Source organism: Erythrolamprus reginae, chromosome 10 (assembly GCF_031021105.1).
Source record: "Erythrolamprus reginae isolate rEryReg1 chromosome 10, rEryReg1.hap1, whole genome shotgun sequence".
NCBI lineage: Eukaryota > Metazoa > Chordata > Lepidosauria > Squamata > Dipsadidae > Erythrolamprus > Erythrolamprus reginae.
In genome coordinates, this window is record NC_091959.1 from 22,754,153 (window position 1) to 22,779,065 (window position 24,913).

Consider the following 24,913-nt stretch of genomic DNA (forward strand, 5'->3'; position numbering starts at 1 on the left):
ATCCTAGTCTCCCTTAATTTTCAAATTCAGCAAAAAAACCCCAAACATGTGACACACATTATATATATAAATTCTTGCCTCCTGTTCTGACCCAGGCTTAACAGAATCATGAAACAGACTCCTTGTCCTGAGGGGGGGAAAAAACCTTTTTATTTGGTTTAATGTGAATTCCTGGCATTCACATCCAGAAAAGTCCCCGGCAATAAACCTTTCAAGGTTTAATTACTAAAACAGACCTTATCAGTCCTTGGATAGTTGCCAAGGCCGAGAGCTTACAGTCGCAATGCTGTAAAATGAAATACCTGGCAAGGAGTCTCTGCCAGGCACCAACTCAGATTAGCAAATCTTCACAATAACAAGCAAACCAATTGTCCCCTGCAAACACCCCTCCCCTTTTGCTTCTTATTCCCCAGCGGGGGGGGGGCATACAATATCCCTGTGGGCCTTTCTTCCCCAGTCATCCCTTGGTCAATTGTTCTCCTCTCCTGGCAGTTCTACACATACCTCTGTAACAGGCCCCAGCTGTTCCTCTTCTCTGCTTATCTCTCCAACACTGCTGGCAGTTGGAGAACCACCACATCTCCTGCTGAGAATTGCCAAGAGAGTAGCGCTGGTGCAGAATGTAAGGAAAGAGAAATGTTAGATAGGTATCTACAACGGGGCCCATCCTTCAACCTGGTTGCAAGGTGACTGAAGGCAGGGAAGAGGACTCTTGTTTCATTTCATTTGTTTATTTATTTATGGATGGATTGGTTTGGTTTGGTTTGATTTCAGCCAACGATTCTGGGAGGCTCACAATTTGTAACCCAGGATTTTCAAGCAGGCCGATGGGGCTACATGTGAGCGGTAGTCTCCCACAGACCAATCCAAGTTAACAATTTCTTCATTTAAAGCCCATGTGGGTCAAATGGGCACACAATACAACTGCGTGATATTGCAAGACACTCGACTGGAATGATCAGTACTTAGCCTATCAGAATCCTAACACTCCACCTAGGCCATCCTGGACCCCTGGACGATGGGCATACTAGATTGGCAGGAGAGTTTTCATTGAACATGATTTGGGAAGCACAAAACCTTTTGTGGGTTATAATCTAATCTAAAGAGAGAGATGTTGTGAGTGAGCCTAGATCAGTGATGGCAAACCTATTTTTCCTCGGGTGCCGAAAGAGTGTGGGCACACACCCATAATTCAACGCCTGGCGAGGGCGAAAACAGCTCCCCCCCCCCAAGGCCCTCTGGAGGCCAGAAACGACCTCTTTCCCAACTTCTGGTAGGCCCAGTAGGCTCATGTTTCGCCCTCGCCAGGATCCGAAGGCTTCATTGGAGTTGGGGTAGGGTAAAATCTCCCTCTCCACCCACCCCCGGAGGCTTTCTGGAAGCCAAAAATGCCCCCTCAGAGCCTCTGTGCGAGCCAAAAATCAGCTGGCCAGCACACACATGCACGTTGGAGCTGAGCTAGGGCAACGGCTCGCATGCCAGCAGATATGGCTCATGGCCTTGCCAGCCAAGGCAGAAAGTGAAGGGGAGGTAGACGAGGATGAAGAGGTGCTAATGCAGACTATTACGGAGGAGGGAAACCTTATGGACAATGAACCACTGTTAGACCCTAGATTTAGAAAATTACAGAGCAGACAGCAGAAATTGTACGGAAAAAGGAAGTGATCTGCACTGTGTGTAACTCTAGAGTTGCTGATTTGTCACTAGAGGTATATAAGAGTGAGAGTCTGGGTAAACGCTTTGTGGAGTGCAACTATTCTTCATAGAGGCTGTTTTTCCAGGGTGCTCTGATGAGGTTTTTCAGAAATCATGGCTTCTAGCCCTGATCAAATTCTTACCCAAAGAGCTGTGAGCTGTTTGAACTTTTGGGTGAGCTGCCAGTGTTCGTGATATATGTGGAATTTTCTCTATCTGGGGCAGCAATGATTTAGCCTTCACGTGGCTCCTGGAGCAATAAAATCAGAGACCTTAGATTGGAATGCCGGGTAGCCGTGAGCTAACAAAGTTAGCTAGAGTTGAGGTGATGTTTGTTAATTTGGACAAAAACTGCTATGAATAAAGTTTATTAAAGAAGAGTGGTGTGAGCATTTGCAGTCTGAGTAATAACGGCACAGAACAAGAGATGGGGGGATCAAAAGCAAAGATTCCTCTAAGGTGTTTATACGAGAGTATTTTACCCCACTGTCTCCCCTGCCTGTATAAAAGCAGGCACTCTATCCCTATCTCCATCACTGTGGCGCGGTGGTAAGAATGCAATGCTACAAGCTACTTCTGCTGACTGCCATCTGCCTGCAGTTCGACTCTCACTAAGCTCAAGGTTGACTCAGCCATCCATCTTTCCAAGGTGGGTAAAATGAGGACCAAGGTTGTTGGGGGCAAGAGACTGACTTTGTAAACTGCTTAGAGAGGGATGTAAAGCACTGTATAAGTGCTATTGCTATAGGCCACTAGGGAACCAACCAACCTCCTTGAAACATGGTAGTGATGGGAGGACCTTATTCCAGAGGCCTTGAAACTTGGCAACTTCAAGATTTGTGGACATAGCTGGCTGGAGAATTCTGGGAGTTGAAGTCCACAAGTCTTGAAGTTGCCAAGTTTGAAGGCCTCTGCTCTATTCCAAGAGAGAGAGAGGAAACTAGGAAAAAAATGCCTTGCTACAAATGGGCTTCCTGTTGCTTATTCAGCTGAAGCCCCCTCTCAATAAATAGCAGCAATGTTAGTAGTAGATGTAGTAATAAGTCAACTATCAGAGCAGAGAACTTTAAAAAGATAATCTGTTTGGTTTGTGCTGAATGACAGAAGAATGGCTAACACCTGAGAAGAAAAGAATTTCAAGATGGTTATGGATCCATCAGCACCGTCATTCCTGCGAGATTCAAACACTGCAGGATTTTTTTTTTAAAAAAATGCGTTGCTCCAAAGAGGCTTTAGTGTTTGGTTTCTTTCAGCCTGACTTTGGCTTCAGGTTATCTGTGGAAAAACAACAAAACAAAAAGAATGTCTCTATTCAGTGTCCCCGACTACGTGCAGCTATGTCTCATGTGGAAGTTTACAACGTATTCCGCGTTAGTCCGCTGCACGGAGATAGCAAAGGGTTCAAAAGGGTGGAAGGTAAATGCCACCAGGCGTCGGACGGTATGATTGATCGGTCGACCCAGAAGTCCTGCTTGGATTTCAAACTTCAGCAGACCAGAATCCCGGGCATAAAATCTGTGAACGGGAAAAGAGAGAGGGAGGGAGAAAGGGAAGGAGAGGGAGGAGAAGAGAGAGAGAGAGAATGAGGAAGAGACAGGGAGAGAGAGAAGCAGAGAGCAAGAGGGAGAGAATGGGAGAGAGATAAAAAGAGGGAGGGAGAGAAAGAGAGAGGGAGGGGGAGAGAGAGGCAGAGAGCAAGAGAGAGAAAGGGGGGTAGGAAGGGAGAGAGAAAAAGCGAGAGGGAGAGAGAGGGAAGGAGACAGGGAGAAAGAGAGGGAAGGGGAGGGAGAGAAAGAGGGAGGGGAGGGACGGAGGGAGGGAGACAGAGAGGGGGAGATATTGAAAGGGAGGGAGGGTGGAAGACACACAGAGAGAGGCAGAGACAGAGAGAGGCAGAGGATGAGGATGAGAAAGGGAGAGAGGGAAATAGAAAGAGGGAGATGGAGGGAGAAAGAGAGAGACGGAAGGAGGGAGAGACAGGGAGAAAAAGAGAGGGAGGGGGGAGGGAGAGGGGGTGGGAGAAAGACAGACAGACAGACGGGGGAGAGAAAGAGGGAGGGAGAGAGGGAGAGGAGGCAGAAACAGAGTAATCAAGAGAGGGAGGGACGAAGAGAGAGAGAATGTTGAATAGCTAGTCTTTGGGCACACAGAACTAAATAAACATCAATCTCACCTAATTTAGTGAGCAAAGGAAGACGTCATGCTGTTTTGACCAAAGTAAAGACAAAGACAAAAAAAAAAAACCCCAGGAAAGGAGACATTACAACCCCTCTATGAAAAAGATTTCAATTAAAACAGTTTGCCTTTGACCAAGCGAGCTAGCCGGTGGGATTGAAGTCCAATATTATCCACTATGGCTCAGATCCTGCCTCTCCTACAGCAGCTCAAGGCAGCATATTTAAAACTCCCTCCTCCAGCAAAAAGGATTGTGAGTGACGTTGGGCGAAGGGGAAAAAACGAAAAGTCAAGCGAAGCAAAGCACCTCAAGTGCCGAAGAAAACGGTCCACTGTCCAGCGCAGTCTAAGACAAATCAGGCCTGTGCTTGGAAGCTGTCACGCCCTGGATCAAGCCCTCACGTGGCATGCAGAGAAGGTGGGGAAGAGGATCAGGTGGGGGTTCCACTTACCGGCCGCTACGATATTGTCGCGGGTGCATGCGCATCTGGCACATGGGCGTGCGCTCTTCGGTGCAAGATTTGGCTTCTGCCTATGCGCATTTTTTATTTAATTGGATTTGTGTGCCATCCCTCAAGCAAAATCTTGCGCGAGGACATTTTCTTGGGCGAGATTTCACCGATTTTCAGCGATTTCTTTGCTTCGGTGCGTGCAGGGAAGCAAAAAACCACCAAAAATCGTTGGAAACTCACACATGAGTGCATCCTCGTGCGAGATTTCGCTTGCCGTGCATGCGCAGAAACCAAATCTCATGCGTGCATGCACACGCGCACACACATCAGGGTGCGGAGATGCGTGCCCATCTCATTTTCTTTTTTTTAATAATAAATTTTATTAATTTTTTAATAATAATAATAACAGATACATACAACATAAAACACAGGGCATAGTGATGCGTGCTCCCGCCACCCAACAACGTACAAACTCCTCCACCAAAATGAGGGTGTTCCTTATTTATAGCATTTTAAACCAAGAACATTACAATACAGTGATACCTCTACCTAAGAATGCCTCTACTTACAAACTTTTCTAGATAAGAACCGGGTGTTCAAGATTTTTTTTGTCTCTTCTCAAGAACCATTTTCCACTTACAAACCCGAGCCTCCGAAACTGTAACTGGAAAAAGCAGGGAGAAGCCTCTGTGGGGCCTCTCTAGGAATCTCCTGGGAGGAAACAGAGCTGGAAAAGGCAGAGAGAAGCCTTCGTGGGGCCTCTCTAGGAATCTCCTGGGAGGAAACAGGGCCTCCACCCTCCCTGTGGTTTCCCCAATCGCACACATTATTTGCTTTTACATTGATTCCTATGGGAAAAATTGCTTCTTCTTACAAACTTTTCTACTTAAGAACCTGGTCACGGAACGAGTTAAGTTCGTAAGTAGAGGTACCACTGTATTTACAAATTATAGAGTGATTCCAGTTTATTCTTTATACCTTTATTTATTTATTTTTATTTATTTATTTATTATTTAGATTTGTATGCCGCCCCTCTCCGAAGATCTTGGTCTCGAATTCATGCGCATCTCAATTTCCGCCACTGGAGTCCCGATCGCAGCCATACTGGCTGCAACCCATGACTGAAGCGGATGCTCTGAGGAAAGTAGAATACCCTCCAGGTTTCATAATCCGGTCTGCTGCATTCATTGCATCCTTTCTAAACAGTCGTTATTTATATCCTGCTCCTAAAAGCCTCCTAGCTGGCGTGGCAATTAAGAGACAAACACACATACACATGCACACACAAACACGCAGGGGGGAAAAGAGCAACCATCTGGGTAGTTCCACTGTGTAAATGCCTTCCTTCTCTCCAGGAAGTGGAGGTGGTAGGCAAAGGAAGGGGAGGGAGGGAGGAAACAGGGAAGGGGGGAAAAACTTCAGTTCTGTGAGTTTCTGCCTTTGCCATTCTAATTCAGGGCAATTTGCCATACTCAAGAAAAGTGCCCTGTAATCTCCGAGATAGGCTCTGTCTCGGTTGTATTCCTCCCCCCCCCCCTTTTTAATATCTATTTTTTGAAAAGTGCTCTGCAATCAGAGGCCATTTGCACTGCCTTGAAAGCAGCGGAGAAATTAAGATCCCCCCGAAATGCAAGATGCGTGCCAATAAAGAACAGTAATGGAGAGCACTTCCCTCCGGGGGCCAATTGTTATAGCAGTGGAAAAGCTTACCTACCTACCACGCTGTCGGGCTTCTAAAACGCTCCTCCCCAAAAGGCTGATGGTGACAGTTTTCAGTCTGCTTAAGTTTTGGCCCTTCCACTGTCAACAGAAGTCAAGATTCAGGATTGGATTTGTTCCCTGCCATTAGCCTTAGCGTGGTTAGGCCTTAAGTGGTCTTAAGGGCATGGGCAATTAATTAGCCTGAAACTCTACTCTCGAGTAGACCTCCACCAGAGTAAACCTTACTGCATTTCGGCAGTAAGAAAAGCTGTAAAATGGGGCAAATCTCACTTAAGAGCTGTGGTAGCGTAGTGGTTAGAATGTAGTCTATTTCTGTTGACTGCCTATTGCCTGCAATTTGGCAGTTCAAATTCCACCAGGCTCAAAGTTGACTCAGCTTTCTATGTTTGAGGTGGATAAAATGAGGAAATAGATTGTTGGGGGCAAGAGGCTGACTCTGCAAACCACTTAGCGATGGTTATAAAGCACAGTGAAGTGACATATACGTCTAAATGCTCTTCCTTCCTTCCTTCCCTCCCGTCCGTCCGTCCGTCCATCCATCCACCCATCCATCCATGGTGCACAGTGGTTAGAAGGCAGTATTGCAAGCTCTGCCCACTGTCAAGAGTTCAATCTCAGGGTTGACTTATCCTTCCATCCTTCCGACGTGGGTAAAATGACGACCCAGATTATTGGAGGCAATAGGCTGACTCTGTAAACTGTTTAGAGAGGGCTGTAAAAGCACTGTGAAGCGGGTTATATGTCTAAATGCTATTGCTATTAGATGAATTTCTCACTTAGCTACATAAATTTTAGGCTCAATAGTGGTGGTAAGTTGAGGACTACCGGTAGCCTACGGTGGATCAAGCCAAGGACCCTATTCATTGCCCAATTAATGATACAACATAAACCTTATTATTACCTGTTTCCTGGCTAACTGGGAAGCAAACTATATGTAATTGGCTTGTTCTTTCTAATGCCACTGTGTAAATCAAGGCATAGTGCATACCTGATTGGGTGGTCGCCACACGTTTTGGGACGTTCCATGACTGAAACCCACTTGTCATCATAACTGAAGAGAGAGAGGTCAAGGTAAGGGCTGCCACTATATGATTGTGCACTGATTGGCAGTTGACCCAGGAGCCGACGCACAGCCTCTGTGTGTCCCCCGTACTTTGCGTTGACAATAGTGTCCTTGAAACTGAAGCAGAGAAGGAGAAGGCTATGAAGCTGAAAGAAATGACATTAACAAAAACCATTCCACCTCTCCTCCCTTCCACCCACCTAGTACTTACTATATGTTAGCTTTGAGGAAATCAGACAAACAAGAATCCTGAATTCATAAAAGGAGTGGAGTTTAGCTGTGGCCAATCTTTGGAATCTCTTTTGAGGAAAATACCATATTTTTCGGAGTATAAGACGCACTGGAGTATAAGACACACTGTTCTGTCCCACGCACCGAAGCCCCAAATAAGTACGCAACACACAAAACATAATTTGTTCTAGAAATTAATTTACAAACATTTCAAAGAAGACCAGGACAAGAAAGACAAGGAAGTCCAGTTATCTTATTGAGCCCCCAAGAGTTGGCAAAGTTCTTAGAAATTAGTCCAAGCCGAAACAAAGAAAGCAAACTAGTGTAACTGAGTAGGCTATGAACAGAAAGGTTTTGTGAAAAGCTATGAAGAGACAGGTTTTCTGAAGACTGGAACCACTGAAGCCAAGATTCAAGCCACAATGCAAACTGGAAAGTTAATATTAATTAACAGAGGTTAATATTCATGAACTACAATACAGGATCCAAGAGTCACGATGCAAACTGGAAATTGAAGTCAAGATTCAGGATTGGAGTTGTTTCCTGCCATTACCCCTAGTATGGTTAGGCCTTAAATAGACTTAATGGCATGGCCAATTAGCCTGCAGCTCTACTCTAGAGTAGACCTCCACCAGACTAAACCTTACTGCATTTCGGCAGTTCCTGCATGCACTTACATTCAAACAAAGGAGTAGACCCTCCTTTCTCAGCCCTGCCAAGAGGCACTGCAGGCTTCTAAAGGCTCTGGCTGCATAGGCTAATTGGCAGGCCACAGCACGCACCTTACTTTTGGGGGAGGAAAATGGGGAGGGGGGAGAATCTACCTATCAGGTATTCATCTGACTAGTGTCCTTAGTCTGATCAGCTTCAGCACATTATTTTATCCCCTGGTTAGGGCCGAAAAAAACCTTCTTCAGAGGGAGTAGCAATGAAAACCAGTCTGCAAGCTGGGAAGATTGTTAGCATCTCATTGGGGCTGGGGGGAAAGCTTCCCCCCCCCCCCCAAAAAAAGAAGAGAGCTACATTTGGAGTATAAGACACAACCAAATTTTCAATCTCTTTTAGGGGGAAAACAGATGCATGTTGGGGGAAAATAACTTCTGCCTAAGACCTCAAAGCTGTAGTCACTGAATACGGATAGAGCAGGAGTATCAAACTGGATTTCATTGAGGGCAGCATCAGAGTTGTGTTTGACTCGATGTCACTCGTGTCGGAGGTGCCTGTGGCGGCGCGAGCACTGTCCCAGTGAAAACAGGCTCCTGAGCTTGAACAGCTGAACAGCTTCCTGCAACCCTCTGCCAGCAAAAACAGAGCTCAAAAGGGCCGCCTTTGGACCTCGCAAGTTCCATTTTTTCTGGCAGAGGCACTGTGGGTCAGTCCTTCACTGTTTGTTTCCAGGGCGGCTCCGTGGGCTAGTTCTAAACACCCCACAGGACGGCCTGCAGGCCTTGAGTGTTTTACCCCAGGGTTAGAGGAAATCACGGCATCATTCAGAGAGCCAGATTTGTCAGACAGGTTCAAATCTCATGAAGCTACCAAAATTCAAACTTGTCTATTTTGTGTGCTTTTTTTGAGATTAAAACGAAAGCAAGGGGAACATGTAGTTAAACTCCTTCAGAGCAATCAAGACACAAATGAAGCAGCTATGGTGCTATGAAGACAGATAACCAGATAAATAGTTCTGAAGTACTGAATCACCTGTACTTGAAGAGAAATTGAGCAGCATAATGATTTTTAGATTGCATTTCCAGCAAAAATCTAAGAGTAATTCCTTAGAGGCTCATTGCAGGCTTCTCTGTAAAAAAATCAGTGATGACCAAAAACATATATATTGTATATATGTTTTTTGGATAGCAGTGATATTTTTACATATATATAAATCATAATCATAATCAGAAAGAGCTAACCAGACGCTGAGCCAATAAAATGGAAGAGGTAACTAGATGCTGAACTAAAGAAAACCAAGAGCATTTGAAGGGTGTGAAATATCTTTTTCTTCAAGAAAACATCAATTAATAATTTAGAGACAACAAAAACACCTTGCACTTTCTTTCAATCTCTTGACATTAAAGCAAAATACCAGAATGACAACAGCTTTTATACCACTCAACGGGAAAAATCGCAGAGCTCTTTAAAGTACAAATTCCTACTTGTTAAACCTAAAACTCCTGGTCTTGCCAGGAATATTGAATCTGTGCAAAAAACCTTTCTTTGAAAGGCCAAGTGTTGGTTTCCTGGAACTAAATCCAGAAGTAAATCCTTATGACTATTCTAAGAATTGGACTCTTTAAACTTCAATGATAGATATCACAATGGGGTGACAATGCGATGCCTGCCTTTAAATTATGTTTCCTTGAAGAACAACATGAAAATTAAAAGGTTTTATGGCTACAGATCTTCTGAGATTAAAGGATAAAGTGGAACCCATTCTCATCCTTGAATGATGTAAAGCAAGGGTGTCAAACTCGATTTTATTGAGGGCCTCATCAGGATTGTGTTTGACCTCAGGGACGGGGATGCGGTTGGGGGGGGGCATGGCCAACTCAATGTCACTCCTGTCGGGGGCGCCTGTAGTGGCCCAAGCACTCTGTCAGCGAAAACTGGCTCATGAGTTTCATTTTTTGATACAACGGCATCCTACAACCCTCTACCAGTGAAAATGGAGCTCTGTTTCCAAGGCAGATCTAAGTACCGTATTTTTCAGAGTATAAGATGCACTGGAGTATAAATAACCTTAATTTGGGGGGAGGAAAATAGGGGAAATATTCTGCTTACCAGATATTCATCTGTCTAGCACAGTGTTTCCCAACCTTGGCAACTTGACGATATCTGGACTTCAACTCCCAGAATTCCCCAGCCAGCAAATGCTGGCTGGGGAATTCTGGGAGTTGAAGTCCAGATATCTTCAAGTTGTCAAGGTTGGGAAACACTGGTCTAGCATCCTTAGTCTGGTCAACTTCAGCACATTATTTTAGCCCCTGGTTAGGGGTTTAAAAAGAGAGAGTAACAATGAAAGAGCTTGCAAGCCGGTAAGAGCTGGGACCATGGTTAGCACCTGGTTAGGGCTGGAAAGAAACATTAGAGCAAGTAGAGCAATGGAAAAAAACCTGCAAAGACTTAGGGCTTGGAAAACATTCTTCGCAGAGAGTAACCATGAAAGAGCTTGCAAGCCGGTAAGAGCTGGGACCATGGTTAGCACCTGGTTAGGGCTGGAAAGAAACATTTGGAGAAGTTAGAGCAATGAAAAAACCCCTGCAAAGACTCAGGGCTTGGAAAATATTCTTCGCAGACAATGATAATGAAAGAACCTGCAAGGTAAGATCTGAGAAGATTGTTAGCACCTAGCTAGGGCTGGGGGAAAAAGCTTCGAAAAAGGCTACATTCAGAATATAAGACGCACCTGAATTTTCAGCCTCTTTTAGGGAGGGAAAAGGTGCGTCTTATACTCCAAAAAATACAGTACTCCATGGGCCAGATCCTTGAGTTTGACACTCCTGATGTAAAGGGGGGAGGGGGATGTAAATGGAAGGAATGAGAAGCAGTTTGTTGTCCTTGTTAAATTGTTGAGGAAAAAAACAACAATCTATAGCAGGGGCATCAAACTCGATTTCATTGAGGGCCGCAGCAGGGTTGCATTTAACCTTGGGGAGACATGGCCAGCTTAACGTCATTCATGTCGGGGGAGCCCTGTGGTGGTCTGAACACTCTGCCAGCGAGAAGGGGCTCCCAATCTCCATTTTCAGCTGCGACAGCCTCCTGCAACCCTCTGCCAGTGAAAATGGAGCTTGGGAGGGCTGGGTGCGGCCCTCCTGAGCTCCATTTTTGCTGGCAGAGGCACCGTGGGCCAGCCATTCGCTGTTCCTGGGGCAGCCCCGCAAGCCAGATCTAAGCACGGCACGGGCCTTGAGTTTGACATCCCTGATCTATAGCTTACAAGGTAAAGTCATTGCTTGCTTTGAAGTCAGGAAACAGGGAGAGCGCCGTGTTCTCTTTACTAAGGTGAATTCCAGGAAAGATTATTCTGTTCCTTACTGTTCAGATAACACCAATGAGCCATGGTGGCGCAGTAGTTAGAGAGCAGTATTGCAGGCTACTTCTGCTGACTGCCGGCTGCCTCCAATTTGGCAGTTCAAATCTCACCAGGCTGGCGGAGGAAGGGTTTAACAGAAGGGAGGAGGCTCACCGGCGCTGGATCTGCCTGGCGAAATTGTTGCTTGAGGCCGAGCAAGGGAACTGAACAGCCTCGCTGTGGAGGGTGGCGTTGCGGAAGAGGTCGCAGAAGTTCTCAAAGAGTTCCAGCAGCTCGTCTGACGTGTTTTCGAAGACAGCGATCACCTCGGTAGTCACCATGTTGTACACCACGAAAAAGGAAGGCTGGAAAGAAGAAAAGGGGAAATTGATGCCGGTTGGGTAGACGGGGCAACGATTCCTGTGAGCGAGCCAACTCCCCAAGCCATCAGGCAGCAACCCAAAACCCCGGAAACTTTCATTTTTGTGGAAGAATCCTGCCTTTTGTCAGTAATCCCTCACATTTTCCATCGTTTGAAAGGAAAGCAGATTTGACTGGGTTATTAACCGCTGTCAAATCGTTTATGAAGCTGGGAGAAATTCCTCCAATGCCCCCTTTTTTGGATTTGTTTATTTTGAACTGGACACTCAATGTTCCCCTTCCCCTTCCTCTGCCAAGCGTGATTTTGCTTTTCTTCTCCGAGAAGCAGATTTAATTTTAGTGCCTGCTGGGAAATGGTGTTTTTTCCCCCCCTTTAATCCCCCCCTCCACTCAGGTGTGAGCTGGCCGCTGATTATTCCTTTGGTATATGCAGAAAGGTGAGAGTTGTAGGACTCATTTGGGGAAGGGATGGGGGGGGGAGCGGTAATTTCCTTTGGCTGTCTTAATATTTCTAACATGCCGAGATGAGTCATTTAGATGGCATTGTGCTCCGCTGCTGCCTGTAAACACTGCACTGTTTAGCATCTCCCGCTGGTTTGGAAAAAGAAAAGACGAGTGCCATTAACTATGTCTTTTGAATTACTTGTATTCTTATCTAAGAATGTTGAAAAGGTGTATTTTGATTTTAACCAAGTCCCCTACGCAGCGGTAAATAATTTCTCCCTTAGGAAATAGACTGCAGATGAATCCAAAAACGTGATCGTATTTTACGTTTCTAGAGACTTGTAACTTAAGTTTTTGGAACACAGCTTGAGAATCTTTTTTTTAAAAAAGCTATAGTTTATAGCAATAGCAATAACCTTTAGACTTATATACTGTTTCATAATGCTTTTACAGCCCTTACAGAATTAGCATCTTGCCCCCAACAATCCGGGTCCTCATTTTACCCCCTCAGAAGGATGGAAGACTGAGTCAACCTTGAGCTGGTGGTGAGATTTGAACTGTTGAACTACAGCTAACGGTTATCTGAGGTAGCCTGCAGTGCTGCACTCTAACATTGTGCCACTCCGGCTCTATATAAGTGATGGTGAACCTTTTTCGGCTCGCATGCCAAAAGGGTGTGTCCACACCTATGCCCTGCTCCTACATATACAACATATGTTTGCCCATTGGACTGTTTTTTGCCATCCCCAGACTTCAGGAGGATTTCCTGAAACCTGGGGAGAGTGAAAACAGCCAAAAAGAAGGATGAAAATCAACTGGCCAGCATGCACGTGAATGGCGCATGCCCCATGGGTGACATAGAGCAATGCCTCCTGTGACCTCCAATATGGCTCCGTGTGCCATAGGCTCACCATCATGGGTTTATCTCGTTGTGAATATTAGACACCTGCTTATAAAATTATAAGAAAAATTAAGCTGTCTGTGTGCTTAGTTGACCCCTGGCAACGAAGCAATTTTTAAACAGGTAGCTCTCCAATTATGATTACAACTGAGCCCAAACTTTCTGTTGCTAAGTGAGACACTTGTTACGTGAATTTTGCCTTATGTTATGACCTTTCTTGCCACCATGGTTATGTGAATCACTGCAGCTGTTAAGTTAGGAACACGGGTGTTAAGGGAACTCCATTAATGGCTAATGGCTTCCCAATTGCCTTTGCTTCTCACAAAAGGGGATCACATGACCAGGGGTGGGATTTGCATAATTTACCTACTGGTTCGCCCAATGGTACCAAAAAATTGGAGCGAATGCGCCTCACCCATGCACATATATATTGGCCAAAATAGTTGTAGAGTCAAAGCAAGGAAATCCTAGAAGCACAATCTGGCTGTCAGAATAGTCAGAATCCGTGATGGTGAACCTATGGTAGACATGCCACAGGTGGGATGCAGAGCCATTTGGGAGGGCACACGAAACCTTTCTATGTTTCAGCTCCAGCGTGCATGCACATACTGGCCAGCTGATTTTTGGCCTTGGGAAAGGTAGTTTCGTCCTCTGGACGCTTCAGGGAACTTTCACTGAAGCCCCGGAGACAGAAAAATCCCCCAACAGACAAACTGGAAGTTCGGAAAACGCACTTTTTTTCACCGGGTGGGTTCACACCAATGTGGTCCAGAGAGCCACTGATTTTTCACACTGGGTCTCTGGACCACATCGGTATGAATCCACCGCTGCCTACCAGGCTTCAGAAAGGCCTGTGCACATGCGCGGGGGACAGCATGGGATGTGTGTGTTTGTGCATATGTGGGGGGGGAAAGGGGTGTGGGCATGTACACGCATGCTATCACACTCACACACAGCCTTTTGGCACGCGAATCAAGAAAGGTTTGCCATCACTGGTCAGAATGGATGCTGTGGTTCATCTGTGTCAATCATGTTCCACACGCTTCCAATCACAAGAGGTGTGCTTTAGGCCTTCCACTAAGCTGCCATGAGCAACCGAAACAACACTGCAGCTGGAATACACACAACCTCTGGAAAACCTCACTCTTTAAAGTCTCCATCAAGACAAGCCCAATACTTTGAACGGTATCAGCTCCAAGTCACTGTCTTTTGAACCCATCTTACACAATCAAATGAAGGAGAATTCTGAAGAACTAAAAAGCAACCTAAGAAGCAACTGACCAGGTCCAACATGTGATGGTCCAATTAAGCTGATATATTACTACTCGTGCCTATGCACAGGAATCTCCTCAAGTAACAGCATCTGGAGTCGGACAAAAATCAACAAAATTCAAAGGGGGTTAGATTTAGAGCACTTGTGGCTATGTAGGGATTCTAAGCTGATTCCCTCTTTTAACTCTGCCACTCCTCCTACACACATATCTGCCACTCCTCCTACACACATACACCAAAAAACATACAGCTTTTCACTCAAGTGTGCAATTAAACATTCTGTGTCATACACCAACGGTATAAAGGCCCATTTCTCTGATAGCTCCAAGCTACTTTTGTTCCTTTAAGACCATCCTTTCTTGTTCTACAAATAACTTTCCCCTATTAACCTACATTCTTGACCAACATTTACTAAGGTTATGTTCCTCCATTGTTTCTTTAAAACTGGGGTTAATTTATCCAGCACCAACCATTTCCTCCCGTCCCCCATTTGATTTTTCAGTTTTTTTCTGAATTCCTTCAATTATCTTGTGCAGCCCTCAGGAAATCTCTCCTATCAATCAGTACAGGTTTTCTTTCTTTAGAGGACTAAATTGTATTAAGCCCTTTCGGAGAACATTGTTTGGTTTGGTCTCAACAGCACACAGGAATGGTTAAAAAGATCTCCTGACAAAATTACATCTCTTGCTCCAGCTAAAAGGTATGAAAAGTGAAGATAAACAACCAAAGCAGAGTTTCAGGAATCCAAACCATATTAGACTCAGGGTTGTCATTTTTTTTCTTCTGGACAACCAACTTTTACAGTCCTGGGATCTAAGCTTAACTCATTAGGAAAAGATTTTGTACTCAGAAACTTTCGTAGAAGACTCAACCCTAGAAAAGGCAAAACCCTTTGCTAGGGATCATGTGGAAGATAATGAAAGTAAAACAATCAATAGAGCAATATGCATCTGTGTTGGAATATAACTGAAAGTAAAACACTTTTTATACTAGCGTATGTGATGCGTAAAACTCTATTTTAAATAATGCACATTGTTCTGATCAACCCATTTTAAAGAGAAATGGGAAAGCACAAAAGTTGCAAAATAAAACAGTGAAGAGGCTAAATTACTTTCCTGTGAAAAAAAGATTACAGACCAGAGAGGCTTTTAGACAAAAGTAGAGCCTGATAGGAAGACAAAACAATATATACATGTAAAAACGTACACTTTTGTATCAAGGAGCTGCTGATACAGTTCTACAGAGGAATTATTGAGTCTGTCAGCTGCACCTCTATAACTGTCTTGTTCGGTTCTGCAACCCAACAAGACAGACACAGATTTCAGAAGGGGAATCAGAACTGCAGAAAAAAGAATTGCTGCCAACCTGCCTTCCATTGAGGACCTGTATACTGCACAAGTCAAAAAGAGAGCTGTAAAAATATTTATGGACCCCTCGCATCCTGGACACAAACTGCTTCAACTAGAGCACTGCACACCAGAACAACTAGACACAAGAACAGTTTTTCTCTGAATGCCATCACTCTGCTAAACAAATAATTCGCTCAACACTGTCCAACTATTCAGTAAGGCTGTATTACTATTACAGTGGTACCTCGGTACTCGAACGCTTTGGTTCTCGTACATTTCGGATAACGAACAAAATTTTCGGCAAAAATTTGCTTCGGTATCTGAACAAAAATTCGGATACCGAACAGCCACAGAAAATTTTGTTCATTATCCGAAATGTTACCGCCGGGGGTTGCTGCAATCCCAGCAGCTTCAGGGGGCTGAGGAGCTCTATAAGAGCTCCAAGCTGCAGGAAGGGTGGGGGTGGCTGCAATCCCGGCAGCCTCGGGGGGCTCCTTTCCTCATTGCTTCCTCTTATTACCTGTAAGCAGCTGCAAAAACTTTCTCCTTCTCGGCGGCAGCAACGGCAACGGCTTCCCTTCGAGGAGCAACAGCGCCGGGAACGTCACGTGATGAAGGGAAGACGCCGGAGCCATCTCAGCAGTTGCCGCCGCTCCAGAAGCTTCCCTTTATTACGTGACGTTCCCGGCGCTGTTGCTCCTCAAAGGGAAGCCGCCGCTGTTGCCGCCGCCGTGAAGGAGAAAGTTTTTGCAGCTGCCTACAGGTGATAATACGAAGCATTGAGGAAAGGAGCCCCCCAAAGCTGCCGGGATTGCAGCCACCCCCACCCTTCCTGCAGCTTGGAGTACCGAATTTATTTATCCCATAGGAAATAAAGAAAATAGATTTAATTGGTTCCCAGCGAGTTAACAGGGGCTGGGAACCAATTAAATCCATTTCCATTATTTCTTATGAGATAAATAAATTCGGTACTCGACCAAATCAGTTCTCGACCACACTTCTGGAATGAATTGTGGTCGAGAACTGAGGCACCACTGTACTATTAGTCTTTGCATCGTACCTATCACCCACCTCCTCCCACTTTTGCCTGTATGACTGTAACTTTGTTGCTTGTATCCTTACAATGTATATTAATATTGTTTGTTTTCTGATTGCTAATTTGTACCCTATGACAAACATTAAGTGTTGTACCTCATGATTCTTGGCAAATGTATCTTTTCTTTCTATGTACATTGAGAGCATATGCATCAAAACAATTCCTTGTGTGTCCAATCACACTTGGCCAATAAAGAATTCTATTCTATTCTATTCTAAAATGTGTCTAGAGAGTTTTTCTTAAAATTTGTAGTCATCCATTTAAGCTCAATGTGGAGATCCAGAATCAATAGTTATATAGTTTATAGACAACATTACAGAATTTTGCTATCTAATAAGGCAACTATGGTATTGAAAGGATGCTGGATAGAATCTGTGGAAGGCTGGACTATGTTTGAAAGTTCTTTGGTTACTCTCATCTCTGTATACCGTTGAATCAGATACACACGAGACAAAACTATATTCCTACCTGCGAAGGATCCGTCACTCGTAAAGTGACTACGTCCTCGCTTGTGTATTTGATGAAGAGGTGATTCTCATCCAACAGCTGCATCTTCCACATGCGAAGCTGCCTCAGCTGGTCAAAATACTGAAAGAACCTCCTTTTAGCCATAGCGCTGCCATCTTGTTCTGCCCTTCGCCACAAGTAGACTAACAGCCTGTGTTTCAGCGAATTGATGAATGGCTCTTTGTACGGGTTGGCCATTCCTGTCTGTGAATCCCGCTGGACCTCTGGATAGACGGCGGAGAGCATGAGGAGGTCATCCTCGTAACAAAAGCGACCTATAGTCCGCACATCAATGAAGGTGCCTTCTGCAGTGACCTGAAAGACGTGAATAGTTTGCTGCTGCACAGAGAGAATAGCCAAGATATTCTTGTATAGGTAGAGTCCTTGGTTGTGGGATAAGATGACTTTGTCACATTTGAATGTCCGGGTGTCACACAACCTACCTGTGTGTAGGTCTATAATGTGCAAAGAATAATCTTCCAAAGGAGACCTGGGATTAGGAGTCACGGATTCACTGTTACGGTAAACCTCAAAAAAGGGAGGATGGGGCTCCTCAGGCAAATAGGCAGCAGAACCGACAATGACGTACCGACAGTCGTCTGTAAACAAACTACACTCCCGGTTCAAGTGCTCACCATTGGAGGCCACGTTGGTAATATGAAGGAGGACGAAGAACCGTTCAAAGAGGCGCCCGCGGATGTTGATGGACCTCTGGTCGTTGCCATTAGCCAAGATCTCTCCGTCATAACCCTGGAGTAGATCCTCTGCTGCTTGACATCCCTGGTATTCATAAATCTCCAAAGAGGTCTGATCTGAGGAGAAGGCAATAAAGTATCTTCCATCGGGAGAAAATTTCCGTAAGAAGCAGGGTGGTTTCTCAACGTTGACCACGGTAAAATTGGGGAAAATGTTTTGGTGAAAAATGCGGACTTGGTGCCAATGTGTCCCGATTTTGCCAGAGGTGATCCTTCGACGTTCCAAACGGTAGATTACATTCTGGTTCTGGATCCGACGAGGTTTGATGGTTGGGTTGTCATGTTCCATTCTAATTTCTTCAAACAGAGAAGGTCCCAGGAATTCTGGGCTCTGAGAGAGCCACACGGCAGCAAATCATGTTGTCAAGTAATGGGACATTTGGAGGCAGTGGTAATAAAACTGGAGAGGAAAGAGACATCAGTCTTAAAGAGACATCAAGGAAAGAGACATCAGTCTTAAACCCAGTTAAGGTGAAACACATTTGTGTTCTTATAAAAAAGAAAGCAATTCAAACCTGTTATGAAATTGGCATATGGTTTCTGCCCCAAGCACACACAGAGATATCCTCCCCATAATATTACTTTTTAAACTGCCACAAGATTCTCTAAATTTCTATACTGTTTTCCAGGATTACTATCACAAGAACTATGCTAAAATATCATACCTATTAATAAGGAAATTCAGAAATTTGTTTCCCAAATGAAACCAGCTAATATTTAATGTAAATTAGAAACTGCTCAGAAGAGCTAATGACTAAAAACTGGAAGGAAGCCCTTCCCTCTTTTTGGATAGTCCATTCCACTTGAAGTAGCAATGATGTAACCAAGCAGGCCAGAATATTAGAAAAAGCAGTTCAAACATCTGACACAATCTTTTATGAAATATGATTTAATCTGATACAAATAAGAATGAGAGGGTTTTTAGATAGTAGCAATTCCTCTGCAATAGCATGGACTTCCATCTTTCTTTTAAGGGTGCTTTTCTTGTATTTGTTGTTGCTTTGCAACTAAGAATCTGAATACAGTGGAACCCCGACATAAGAGCTGCTCTACTTAAGAGCAACTCGAGATAAGAGCTGGGAGGGGAGAGATATTTTTGTTCTACTTACAAGCCCAAATTCGAGATACAAGCGCCAAGGAGCTGTCTCCTGAAGCCAAACGCTAACTTCCGCGTTCGGCTTCAGGAGACAGCTGCGAAGCGGCGCGCGTGTTTTAAAAGGTTGCAGCCGGCCTGGGGGGCTCGGGGGGGTGCTTGCAGCTTTCTTTCTTGCTCTTTTTCTTTCTCTCTTTTACCTTCCCTTCTATTTCTTCTTTTCTTTCTCCTTCCCACCTTCTTCCCTCCCTCCCTCCCTTCACTCATTCCTCTCTTACTCTCCCCTTTCATAAGTTTCCTTGCTTCCTTCCTCTGTTCCTGTCCCTTCCCCCTTTCTTTCTTTCTTTCTTTCTTTCTTGCTTGCTTGCTTGCTTTCTTGCTCTTTTTCTTTCTCTCTTTTACCTTCCCTTCCTCTATTTCTTCTTTTCTTTCTCCTTCCCACCTTCTTCCCTCCCTCCCTCCCTTCACTCATTCCTCTCTTACTCTCCCCTTTCATAAGTTTCCTTGCTTCCTTCCTCTGTTCCTGTCCCTTCCCTCTTTCCTTCCTTCCTTCCCACCCTCCGTCCATTCATTCACCCATTCCTCTCTTGATCGCTTAAAGCCGGTCCCTGGTGCAAAAAGGGTTGGGGACCTCTGTCCTACAGGATTGGGTGGCAGAGAAGTTGAACATATGTAAATTTAAAAGTTTAAGAAAGTTTACAAGTTAAGTGAAAGAAACTTCATTATTCATTTATATGTACATGTACATTTCTTCATTAAAAACATGTCTTTCTGCATAATTTAGACTAACTTTGTGAGTTTTTTGAGGGCTGGAACCAATTAAAATTATTTACATTAATTCCTATGGGGAAAAGTCGTTCGAGATAAGAGCTGCTCGACTTAAGAGCCCAGGTCCGGAACGAATTAAACTCGTATCTCGAGGTACCACTGTACTGATATTTTTCAAAGTATAAGATGCACTGGAGTATAAGATGGACCTTAGTTTTGGGGGAGGAAAATAGGGGGAAAAAGTCTACCTACCAGGTATTCATCTGGCTAGCATCCTTAGTCTGGTCAGCTTCAGCACATCTTTTTATCCCCTGGTTAGGGCCGAAAAAACCTTTTTGGGAGGGAGGAGCAATAAAAACAAGCCTGCAAGCCAAGAAGAGCCAGAAAGATTGTTAGCACCTTGTTACAGCTGGAAATAAAAGTTTTTAAAAAGCTACATAAGTATAAGACACACTCAAATTTTCAGCCTCTTTTATGGGGAGAAAGGTGCGTCTTATACTCTGAAAAATACAGTATGTTGGGAATACAAGCTCAGCCATTCTATTTAGTATTCCCGAATTTGTGGTAGAATGCAATACGTCTCAGCTGACTTTAAGTTGAACCTTATTAGTTTGTTTCTTGTTCTGTTCTTTTCCACCTTTCTTAAGCACATATGAAACCGTCAAAACTCAATAGTGGAATGCATATTTTATATTTTGAACATTTCAAATATCTAGATGAAGGGGGACAAAAAAAAACCCTGTCTGAAAGTCTGCTTCAAGTCAGGGCAGACCATACGGCGATGATCAGGCATAAGGGAGTTTCTTAGGCAAGTAAGTAAGCAAAGCCAATGAGACAAGAAGGTGCAAGTCCACCATCAGGCATAGAAACTCACTGGGTGACTTTGGGCCAGTTATTCTTTATTAGCACAACATTACTAAGAAAGGACAATTGTTGGAAGGAAAACTGAGGAAGGAGCATTATGTGGGGTGCTTTAAGCTCATGGAAGCAAGGCGGGATAAAGGTCTGATAAATAAAGGGCATTCTTGAATTCATTGTATACAAAAGTCTGCATTTCTCACCTAATATATTAGTTCACATTGTAAACTGCTCAGAATCACCACAAACTGCAAGATGGGTGGAAAATAAATTTTATTAATTTAATTTGTATCCCTTTTATTATTTCTGCAAGTAACTGAAAGTGGCAAACATATCCCAATAACAAATGCATTTAATAATAGAAACAGAATAACAATCAGTCAGCACTCCCTTCTCCTTTCTGCAGAAGTCAACCTACCTAAGAGGAAAGAAGGACATTTAGAGGTAGCCCCCTATCAAGGTGGGCAGTTCCATTAATAAGGAACTAAATTAATCCAATAAAGGGGATTTTCCCCCCACTTGAGAGAAATATAAATGTCATTTATGTGTCTGACAAATTGAGCAAAACTCCCACAGGTCCTTTGGGGTCATGACATCTTTCTGGTTATTCTTAATGATTATGAAGATATTTCCATGACTTTGTTTTACATGTTTTGATTTTTTTTAAAAAAAATCCTAAATTCTTTGGATTTTCTAATGTTCTTTGTTATCAAATTGCACACCTCTCAGAATACCAATTAGGATTGGGACTGTAGGCATAAACTGAGATATTTAAAAAAGGCTGTGGAAGCAGACATCTGCTAACAGCTGGATTTTGTAACACTATAAGAAATGCTGGATATTGCTGACATGGAGATAAGTTATTTATGAAGAATTGGCAGAGTTTCTAAATGACCTTCATGAGGCAAAAAAAGACACAAGAGAGAGAAAATACCCTAAAGGATAACAATGACTTTAAGGAGTTTAATATCATCTCCAATGAAGAAAACAAAAAAACAAGAAGGAAAGGAAGAAAGGATGAATTGAGAAAAGAATGTATGCTTCTCTGACAAAAAGTGATTAAGAAGTTTGTCTGTCCACCTGCATTCTTCAGAGATCCATGTTACTTTTTTCTCTAAATTCTAGTCAGTTCAAATCTACAGAGATTATTTTTCCTTATACCTTTTGTTATTTTTGAAGCTTGATTTGATCCTTGCTGAAGCACCAAAAAGATTTTAAAGGTTATGTAACCATTTCTGTATTGTTACCTGACTATAATTCTGACTTATTGTATGTGCTAATATATCCTAATGGCAGGTAATAAATTATTTTTAATGATTATAAAATAAAATGATTTTAAATGTAAATAAATTCAAATTATTTAGTTTAATAATTATTTAATCTAAATACATTACATTTAAATTTAAATAAATAAAATGATTTTTAAAAATAAGTTTGTTATATGAAGAAATAAATACATTTTTGGTTCGCCAGAGGCTGGTTATTGGGGGGATCGGCCTCAATCGACGTCCCTCACCCCGGTTTATGTCCTTAAGGGAGAGCCCAAGGAGGCGACCGGAGACCCTTTTCCCCCCGAAGGACGGCTGGAAGAGGCAGAGAGCGACCCACGCCGTGGAGAAGCGCGACTCCCCCTCTCCGCGCACGTGGCCAGCGCTTCCACGCGTATCCCGGGAGGCCGCAGCAACGGAAGGCCCCACCTTGATGCCTACCCGCTCCAACTCCCTCCCGACCGGGAGAATACCCACCGCTCACTCGTCAGCGCTGGCGGCCGCCATCTTTCCGCCAGGAAAGGCGGGCCTAACCCCAACCAACGAGTCCCGCCGCAAGCTGATTGGCCGCTTCAATCTCAAAGCTCGAAATTCGCAGAGGACATAGAGTAAATGAGGGTGAATGATAGAGCGACAACTAATACTCACGCTTCCAACTCTCCTGTGCCGGGCAGCGTCCCCCGGCGCTTGGAGGGCGCGACGTGCGTTGGCTCCCTCTATGTCGCCCTGCTGCGTCGCTGTCATGGCAACCGCATCTTCGTTGAAATAGGTGCCATGGCAACCCGGTTTCTTAGGAAGGAAGAGCGCTCCTGGTATCTAAGGGGCCGCCCTCTCCTCCAGAAGGCAGCTCAGTGGCTGAAGATGGGTCTCATGATGTGCTTGATGGCAATATAGACAAACCAACAGATGTGGTCCCTAGGATAACCACTCCAAGAAAGACCCTTCCCCACTCCAACCTTTTTATGGGCAGAATAAAGACAGGCCCCCTTGAGGTTGCCATGCCAACCACTCATCATCAGTTGGATGCCTTGCCACCACAGCTGCTACCTAGCAGGATACCATGACAACCTAATGCATCACGACCACATCTTATACATATATGAACACATATACACCAGCCTAGTATCCTCTACATGTTACACCTGCCAACCTCTGCAGCACGTAGTTGCTCTGCAAGCTAGAAATGTTGAGTGTGGACTCTGGAGACATAAGTTTGAAAATGGCAACACGTAGTAAACAGATTGGGATGGAATAATAGGACCCACACTACACAGGGCTTATTGTCAACTTGGACTTTGAAGCTTTTGAGAGGACTATGGTATATGACTCCCAGCTTAATGACCAGAAAATATTTTTTTACTTTTTAATCATCTATGTTCCTTTCTCGTTGTGACCAGTGCAGTCTAACAGTCTAGTCTCATGTTTCGTTTATATAAACTGAGGACTTTACTATGAACACAATTCATCTAATATCGCTACAGTACATTAAGCTCTGTAGAAAACCGCAAGTTAATGCACCAAGAAAGTATTGAGCGATGAATGAGGCTAACCGTAGTTGGGATTGCAATTTAAATACATCAGCACATTTGATTATAATGTGTTGTTCACAATGTTATTAGCTTTCATATCTTTTTTTTTTAAAAAAAAAAATAAGTTTTATCTCAAAACATATAATTTATTTTGGGCAACCACCACCATCCCTTCAAAAAGTCCACCAAAGTAATTTTGGCATCATGGTTCAGATTTGTTGAAACCATTCTCTGGAACACCCAAAGTATTTGAAGATACGTATATGAAAAAAGAAAGGCATTTTAAAAAATCTCACTTTGCTCTCTGATCTGTGAATCAAATAGATCAAATTTTGTTTTGGCTTAGTGTTTGGAAAATATGTTTTCATGTGAAGTTAGCAGAATCAATATTCCTGCTGTGTATTGACTGTTAGAATCCAATTGCAAAACACCAGGGTTCTCTTACATTGATCACAAGTGACTTATATGAAAGTCTTCCTTTTTTAATATTATGAAACAAAAAATTGAACTGGGTTTATATTATAGGTAGCCGAAACTAGCAATTTTTAAATTCAGCTTGCTCTCTCAGATTCTGCTCATCCATGTCATTTAATTCTCCAACCACAAGTGTTTTAAAAGATCAATGAATGGCCTACCTATTTACACTTGACTTGAGATTTTCTATACCTATACTTATCCAACCATACAAATGGCTCATTGTTAAATGCATAACTGTCTGTCTTTTAAAAAAGATAAGTGTGGACAAAAGTACAGCAGATAAAAAACTTTCTTGTCTATAGAAGATGGATGTCAAACTCAAGGCCTGGGACCCATATCTGGCCCGTGGGGTGCTTAGATCTGGCCTACCCTGGAAACAACACAGAACTGCCCTACGGAGCCTCTGCCAGAAAAAAAAAAGAGTTTGGGAGGGTGGCTCATGCACAAACTCCATTTTTGCTGGCAGAGGCTAGCAAAACAAAATAAAAGGAGAAATCTTTCCTCCTTTGCATTTTGAGCATCCGAGAAGGGAAAGAGGAAAGAAAAAGATGGGAAAATGGAAGGAAAAATAAGGAAAGAGAGGAAGGAATAAGAAAGAATGAAGAGGGAAGAAAAAAAAGGAAGGAAGGAAGGAAGATTATAGTGAGAGTGAGTGAGGGTTTGAGGGAAGTTCTGCCTTAGCACTTGGCCACCACAGATGCTCCCCTACCAGGCCATGCCCCCTCCCAATTTCCTGAGGTCAAACACAACCCTTATGCAGCTCTCAATGAAATCAAGTTTGACACTCCTGATATAAAACATTCAGGAATAGTAGCAGAGAAAACATAATTGCTTTTCCCAGACTTTGGAAATTATATATTGTTTGGGT

At 43.7% G+C, this 24,913-nt stretch overlaps 1 protein-coding gene across 3 annotated transcripts; it reads right to left on the reverse strand.

The window, feature by feature from the left end:
* Nucleotides 1-2,047: 2,047 nt before the first annotated feature.
* DET1 (DET1 partner of COP1 E3 ubiquitin ligase) lies at nucleotides 2,048-22,567 on the reverse strand. Of its 3 annotated transcripts, none has more exons than XM_070763174.1 (6): nucleotides 22,517-22,567; nucleotides 20,166-20,276; nucleotides 17,259-18,452; nucleotides 11,522-11,712; nucleotides 7,033-7,224; nucleotides 2,048-3,210 (listed from the first exon to the last, which is right to left on the reverse strand). In XM_070763174.1, the coding sequence occupies exons 3-6, from the start codon at nucleotides 18,339-18,341 to the stop codon at nucleotides 3,021-3,023; spliced, it is 1,656 nt and encodes a 551-aa protein (XP_070619275.1). In that variant the 5' UTR covers nucleotides 18,342-18,452; nucleotides 20,166-20,276; nucleotides 22,517-22,567; the 3' UTR covers nucleotides 2,048-3,020. The 3 variants fall into 3 exon arrangements, with proteins under 3 accessions (XP_070619275.1, XP_070619276.1, XP_070619277.1); XM_070763175.1 differs by having other exon boundaries at nucleotides 22,229-22,525; XM_070763176.1 differs by lacking the exon at nucleotides 22,517-22,567 and adding an exon at nucleotides 22,288-22,494.
* Nucleotides 22,568-24,913: the final 2,346 nt, after the last annotated feature.

Excerpts from the sequence above, each read along its gene's own strand:
- DET1 (XM_070763174.1), bottom strand. The coding sequence starts at position 18,341 with ATGGAACATGACAACCCAACCATCAAACCTCGTCGGATCCAGAACCAG. Across the intron at positions 7,225-11,521 it reads GCCAGGCAGATCCAGCGCCG|TTTCAAGGACACTATTGTCA; the intron begins GTGAGCCTCCTC and ends TCTCTGCTTCAG. Across the intron at positions 3,211-7,032 it reads TGTGGCGACCACCCAATCAG|ATTTTATGCCCGGGATTCTG; the intron begins GTATGCACTATG and ends TCCCGTTCACAG.